This window comes from Labrus mixtus, chromosome 1 (genome assembly GCF_963584025.1).
Source record: "Labrus mixtus chromosome 1, fLabMix1.1, whole genome shotgun sequence".
In the NCBI taxonomy this organism is placed as follows: domain Eukaryota; kingdom Metazoa; phylum Chordata; class Actinopteri; order Labriformes; family Labridae; genus Labrus; species Labrus mixtus.
In genome coordinates, this window is record NC_083612.1 from 28,620,014 (window position 1) to 28,627,599 (window position 7,586).

At 39.9% G+C, this 7,586-nt stretch overlaps 1 protein-coding gene across 1 annotated transcript in view; it reads left to right on the forward strand.

Moving 5' to 3' along the window:
* The window catches only part of ush2a (Usher syndrome 2A (autosomal recessive, mild)), a 193,260-nt gene that overhangs the window by 179,425 nt on the left and 6,249 nt on the right, over window positions 1–7,586 (forward strand). Inside the window, exons 82-87 of the mRNA XM_061041049.1 lie at window positions 1,288–1,618; window positions 6,236–6,454; window positions 6,595–6,687; window positions 6,862–7,007; window positions 7,143–7,261; window positions 7,582–7,586. The exon at window positions 7,582–7,586 is cut by the window's right edge and continues 94 nt beyond it. Coding sequence (XP_060897032.1) covers window positions 1,288–1,618; window positions 6,236–6,454; window positions 6,595–6,687; window positions 6,862–7,007; window positions 7,143–7,261; window positions 7,582–7,586 — 913 coding nt within the window. The remainder of the gene's footprint in view (window positions 1–1,287; window positions 1,619–6,235; window positions 6,455–6,594; window positions 6,688–6,861; window positions 7,008–7,142; window positions 7,262–7,581) is intronic.

Sequence of the window (7,586 nt, forward strand, 5' to 3'; positions counted from 1 at the left end):
GCACTGTATAGTTCATGTATAAGCAGGAAGAATATGTGGGGAGTTTTAAACAGTAAACCTGAAGGTAGAAGATTTAGCATTTTCATTCAACGGCATTCCTGAAAATTGTTCTTGAAAAATGAAAATGAATAACATTATTTTCTATTTCCATGTATAGTAGGTATTGTAATGGAGGAAAGTATGTGGAGGAATAAGAGATACATGTGTGATAAAGAGGGAAAGTAGTGCCATCTATAGGTAACAAGGAAAATCTTTGGTAGACTATACAATCTACAAATCCCAAACACTAATGTAAAGTGAGCAGAGGAATGAAAATGTAACCAAAAAGCTTTTACATATCTTCCAAATCTCTTTTTAGTCATTTTGCTTGTTTTAATGGTATAGAAAATAATCTTGCACAAAGATGAACAACATCTTTGTTCATTTTAATTACAGCTTTTTTACTTAAACAAAGTCAGGAGACACCTACACAATTATCAAATAAGTCAAATGCTGTATATGTATAATACATTTGGATAATAATGCCCATATTAAAATGCAAAAATGTGATGTGGAGAAATACAGACAGAGAGGATCTACCACTCTCTCAGAAAAAGACAGCAGTATAGACGGTATGTTGTGTGTGTGTGTGTGTGTGTGTGTGTGTGTGTGTGTGTGTGTGTGTGTGTGTGTGTAAAAGTGTGAGCTTGTCAATTTGATCAGGTTCAGATAATAATAGCTCATCAGTCTTATCATCTTCAGATTGCTCCCCCTCTCTCTCTCTGATGACCTTTTATCTATTGAACTTGTCTTCATCACCTGTTCTCTCTCCCTCTTCCTCTCAGTCCTCACTATCATCACCTTTATTTCTCCCAAAGTAGTGAGCTCATCATTTTGGTTTGGCTGCTGTATTTTACAGACAAATGGTTAAGAAAATAATCATGATGAATGATCATTGAACATGGTGTTGATAAAACTATTTGTGATGTTTGGATTCATTTTGTAATGAATCTGACAGAACATGCTGTTGGAGAATCATGCATTGTTTTATACATTTGCCAGCAGGAGACATAATCTTTACACCCCTTTTAGTTTTCTGTGTTGTAAGGTATTTGGCTGGTTGTCTAGATATGTTTCAGATTGCAGGTGTCCTGTGCATGCTGTAATTATTGTACACTGGTTTAGTTGTCAATTGTTTTAGAAAAAACAAGTGTTAGTAGGAGTTTTTCTCCTATATTTGTCTTTTACAAATTAATGAACAAAAATTGGTTTTTGTTTTTAAAAATATATGCTTTTATGTGTGTCTAGGTATGAAGTGCGGATTGAGGCTTGCACAGTGCTTGGCTGCTCCTCCAGTGACTGGTTATCTGTACTCACTCTCGAGGCTCCCCCTGCTGGACAAACAGCACCACTGTTAGACCTACGTTCTGATGCACACACCGGCCTACAGACCACCTTTCTACTCACCTGGTCCCCTCCTGCACAGCCAAATGGTAGAGTCCTTCACTTTGAGGTGTACCGCAGGCTGGATCAAACCACTGAAACCCACAGTCGGGTCGCAGCAACACTGGTCTACAGGAACCTCTCTACTACATTCAGAGACGAAGCACTGCAGCCTTATACTGTATACCAGTACCAGGTACTGTGCTTCTTTGGTTTGTGTGTATGTGTTTTTCTTAGAAAATCTAAATAACAATCGCTGTTTTTTTTAAGTGATATTAAACTGTAGAAATTGAGATCCATCCTTCTACTTGGATACTTCGTCTGTACAAACAGATATGAACCGGATTAAGATTTTGTCTTTGTTTATTAATTAAGAAAAGAGATGCAGTTATCCAACATAATTAAAGCAAGTTGGCAAATTTGACAGACATTATTTCTTCATATTTGAAATAGAAATGGAAGCAAGTCATTTTTATATTTAAAAAAGATTACATATATCCAGAACCAGATAATCAACATAATAGAAATTATAGCTAAAGAAAAAAAAGATAAGAATGGGTTCTTCTTGTACAGAGAAATAATAACAATAAAAACACTCGTCAGCTTAGTAGCTTTAAATTTTAACAACTCTCCTAACTTCTGTTTTCCATCCTCTGCATGGAAACAGAGTTGGATGTTTTATTGTGATCTGTGAACCTCATTTGGAAATGAGATCTGATGTTACTGACACTGAGGAATAGGTTGCCTGTTTTCACAATGAAATGCTTCACGAAAGCCTAGTCACACATACACAGTCACACAAATCATACACACACACCTTAACTGACATCATCATCACGCATGCCAACGTCAACAACAGAGACGTACACACACTCACACAGAAGCACAGTGATCAGACAGGTGTTAAATGGAGGGCCCATATTCATGCAGCTGTGCTGTGCGTTGCTTTGCTAATTGACAGGCTAGCCCTTTGGAAGCAACAATAACATTAGCATTCCTGCCTGTCAGACATACGAGCCGAGGCCAGAGAACCTGTGTAATTGATTGAGTTTCCCTGATTGTGGTGCCGTCTTTATTTACGAGGGTCCTAATTTATGACAGGAGGAGGGAGGGAGGGAGGGGCTATGGGAGATGACGAGCGGGCAACAGAGCCATTAATCACAGGGCCCTCAGAGCCCCCCACTTCCTGATTACCAGCCAGCCAATCGAATTAACTGTTAGCCCCCTTGGTAACAGAGCTTGTATTGGAAAGACCTTTTAATGGTGACCGCTACACGTCTCCTGGGGATTTGTCGGTGCAGGATTGGGCAACATGGACAAGGTGTTGGTGTGTGTGTGATGTCCATAAACAAGTGTACACAGTAGTGCTCTGTGTTTGTGTGTGCATTTAACGTAACATCTGTTGAGTGTGTAACAGAGAAAGAGAGGCAACAAGAAAAGCTAAAAGTTTTGGGATATTCATAAAGTTGTCCATCACACCCCTCTTTTACATTTCCCAGCAAAGATTTTATTTTTCAGTGTCTACCTGTCTATAACAATTTATCAGTCAAATTTCTTACCTGCGTGGATTTTATTTTTATGTAGTTGTTAATCCGTCTGTGTACCGTTTTGGCTCTCATCCTTTATCTCTGTGTTTCCGTCGTACACAAGGACGATAAGTCAGTTCAGTTTAGCACACCACAGTGCAGAGAGAGAAATCATATTAGGCTAATTACACTGGGTCATAAGCTCCTATTGACAGCTTTATGCTTGGTTTTAATTACTGCCCACTTTCACACAACTTAGCCCCTTCACCTCAAGTAGATGCACCCGCCAAGTAGCTCCGATGGCCAATCAGAGCACTCCGATCAAGCCCGCAGTCAGAGTGTCCAATAAAAAGGCTTGAATACATCCGAAGAGTTTCCTGTAGTCCTTTGTTGCCATGGTGGCTCCTTTGCTGCCATGGCATTTAACAGCGTATATTTTTATTTTGTGCCCAATAAGCCAAATCACGGCCCAATAGGAGAGGAGAGGAGAGAGTAGTAAAAAGTCTGTGGATGATATAAGGGCGGAGAAATTAGTTTTACCTTTTAGCACAGATCAAGGGCAAGGTGATCCGCACTGACTTCAGTTTTGAACTTTTTCTCTCTGTTCGATGTGGCAAAAACTTTTTAATCAAGCCCAAAGCCTTTAAGTCACGTCAAGACTTTAACTGTGTTGCTACTAGGGGAAGAACATGGTTGTTGCTGGGGAGAAATATTTTATTGCTGCAGTCATAATGTTGTACGATGGCGGGGCAGATTTATTTGAAACTCTTAAAAACTACAACTCAAGCCACAGTTCCTGATAACAAAGCTTTTTACATGGCCTGATGCTAATGCACTTTTTTGTCAGGCCATTTAACCTGACATCATGAATTCTTTCTAAAAAGCTCTGTCCCAATAATATGAAGCAGGAAATATTATATCAATTACAGCAAGAGTTTGTTCATCACGTTTGGTTACAATATAAGGCAGAATCAAGACAATGAGGATACTGAGCATACACACATACAGACCTCTGTGTGCTTTTCATACTGTGCCAGTAGTATTAACATTACTTCATTTATTCATGGGAAGGTTCTTTTAATGTCAGATGTTATGAAGCCTATAGGGTGTCTACCTGTAGCTGTTGTATTTGAATTTGATTCATACCAGGATCTCTGCGTGTCTATTTCTCTCCCCCATCCTTCACACTTCTCCTTACAGACTCCTGTCTTCCTTCCTGTATCTCTTACTTATTCCTCTTTCTTTATCCACTGCACTATGGACAATGGAACAAAAGGTTGATAAAACATGAATACAAAGTAAAAGTGTATGTACTTACTGTTAAACTACATAGCTGCTGCTTTGGGCCGTGGGTGTGACAATGTCTTTTTATTAAGCCCAGGTCAACTTTCCACTCAAGTTTAGCAAAGTATTAGCAAGTGGTGTGTATATGCAAACATATGTACCAGGTAGAACTTGTAACATTTATGAGAATGGATTCGTTTACCTGTTATTGCAAGGTGCAAAATTAGCACAAAGTTAGACACATTATATGAAATGTTCGATGACATTATACCTGCATTACCCTGTATAACAGTGGAAGGGACTGAGATGGTAAATTATGAAACATAGTTTTTTAACATATTAACTCCTGAAAAACAATAAATCCTGTGTTCTGTGTTTTTGTATGGTAAGTCTTTAAACAGGACTTCCTGTTTAGAGCATCATCTTCTTTGTTAGACGACTTTAATGGATTAATTAACTTATTGTAAAATCATCTTATAATATAATTTTTTGACCATGAAGAGAAAAATATATTTTAAAACTTACTTAGAGTTAAAAAAAACAAAGAACTATGCTACTATAAGGATAGTTTAGCTTTTTAAAGTAGGGTTGTACGAGGTTACCTTTTATATTGTTGGTTACAAGAATTATGTTGAAACTACTCAGGTCCATATAACACCTAACAATAAGTTTAAACCCCTTGGGGCGGCGGTAGCTCAGTCTGTACAGTAGTGCCCCGGCACGGACCAAGGCCGGAAATTGGTCTGGTAGCTGGAGAGGTGCCAGTCCACTTCCTGAGCACTGCCGCAGTGCCCTTGAGCAAGGCACCGAACCTCAAAATTGCTCTGGAGTGCTCGCTGTGGGCAGCCCCCTCACTCTAGCTTATCTCCATTAATGCATGTACATAGGATCCTGTTTGTGCATGTGTGTGTATATCAGCCTATGTTTGTGTAGCATGTTCATTAGACAGTGTAAAACTGAATTTCCTCTTGCAGGATTAATTATTATTATTATTTAGTGTTGAGCTTTCTTGGTAAGAATTCCTCCTTGTGTGAACTATGATGAGTGCAATCATTTATGCAACAATTGTTATACAGAAGGTTTTGTGTGATGTTGGAGAGGGTCTGTGTTGCTAAAAAAAGCACAATTTAAATACAGCGTTACATGCTGAGCCTAGCCTATCACTGTCCAAGCAGCTTCATTTAAACTGAAAAACAAACAGCTCAGCTCAAAAAAGTGTCTCTTGGTTTCCTTGCTGGTGCTCTGTCTACCCTTCCTCCTCTCCTCCTCTTTCTTTCTACCAGTCGCTCCATCTTCCATTCCTTCTTCCCCTCTCCCATCTCAGTCCATCTGTGCTGTCACTTAGATCAATCAGGCTGATTGATCACAGCCTAATTGACTATTATTGAGGTTAATTCAACTCTTAGCACTCTTGCATGCACACGCTCACATGCACCAAAGCCCGCTTCCACAGCTACGAACAACACCTCACACACACACAGACACACACTTTGAACAGTAAAGCTCAGACCCATCCATCTGCCTTCTGCACCACTTCTGACAGGCTACAGATGACTTACACATGCAAATCTCCACCCTGCCTGACCCTTCGCAGTGTACACCCTCTAATTATACCCAACACAAGCACACAAATAAGATTACCACGTGCATGTGTGTGCTTGGTGTGTGTGAGAATAACTCCTTGATGAAGGTGAAAAGTAATTGTCATGCAGATATGTTAGTGTTAGTTTGCATGTTGAAAAGGTTTTGCTCTCAGTGCTGATGTTAGTTTTGATGGATGGTCCGATAAATTGACTTTATCTTTTGGTAGTCTGGTGGATTCTGGGTAATTGAGGGAAGCTTTCATCATTGAGGAGTTAATACAATAAATCCAGAATTATCAGGCAAGGAAGAAAAGTTGATGTCTGACTGCATTTTTACCATTGAATCTAAAATGTACAGGAATCTCACCATTTCTATATTTAAAATGACCTATATTTATTGTTTGCTGTTCTGACCAACAGGTGTGCGCAGTGAACTCTGCCGGTCTTTCTGCCAGTGCGTGGGCCAATGGGAGAACAGGACCCGCCCCACCTGAGGGTGTAGGCCCGCCTAGTTTCCTGCGTGTTTCTGCAACTTCAGCAGTAGTTAACATCCCTCCTCCAGCCCGACCCAATGGGATTGTGAGCCTCTACAGAGTGTTCTCACTAAACCACAACAACAACAACAACAACAACACTCTGGTAAACAACAACATATTGCACTCAATAATAACTTGTATTGTGTTTTTTTGTTGGATTTCTGCACTGTCTTCCTCGTCAGTTCCTCCTGACAATTTGTTTTTGTTACCACACACAACTCCAAAACTTTCCTCTTCCTGTAGCTGTCGGAGGGAACATCCCATCAGCAAACACTCCATGGTTTACGTCCTTACACCCAGTACTGGGTAGGAGTGGAGGCTTGCACATGTTATCAGGTAGGACAACTAATACATAAAAATCATCGTAACCAGCACCACTTTCTCAACAAAAAAACTCAGACCAGTAGAAATAGAGATTTGATTGATATGTACCTTTTTTTGCAAAGATTCTGTCCTTTTAGAGTTAGAAATACTATAAATCTTTAAAGTCTCCATTTGAACCTCTGACAGTGCTGTAGCCGTGGTCTACTGACTGAGCTCCGCACCCTAGCTGCCCCACCCGCCCAGCAGCCTCCTCCTCAGCCCGTCACCCTGACCTCCCGCTCCATTCAGCTCCAGTGGGACGAGCCTCTGGCACCTAATGGAGTCATAGAGAGGTGAGACCTAAAAAGAGCACATTGTTCAGTGTCTTCTCAGACTTGGTCAAACGCTTATGGACTTGGATTTCTGTAAAGACTGTGAATCGATAAACACCGCATAACATGATTCACTGAATCTCTCTCTATTTCCAGCTGTGAGCTACATCTCAGATCGTCTTGCCCGCAGCCCCCCCAGCCTGTACTCCTCCCCTGTCAAGAAGGATCAGTGGAAATTAGTTTTTTTGGCAAAAGACGGAGCTACAATGTGACAGGTCACTCCTTGGTCATCTCAAGTCAATATTTTAATTAATTTATATGATCCTATGGTCCTTTACTGTAACACAACAACTGAACACTATAGAAGAAAGCAGTAATATAGTCAAGGGAAAAAACAGATATGTTTAAAAATGTGTTTACTTTAGTAATTAATACAAAACCGGGAAATATATGAAGACTCTTACAAGAAACACAACTAAAAGAGGCAGGGGCTTATTTTGTGGTTTGTAAATAAGAATTCTTAAAATGAACAGAGAGAGACTAAAGGAAGGAGAAAACAATTTGTGTGAATGACCAACTAAACTAATCTCTGCAGGTCTT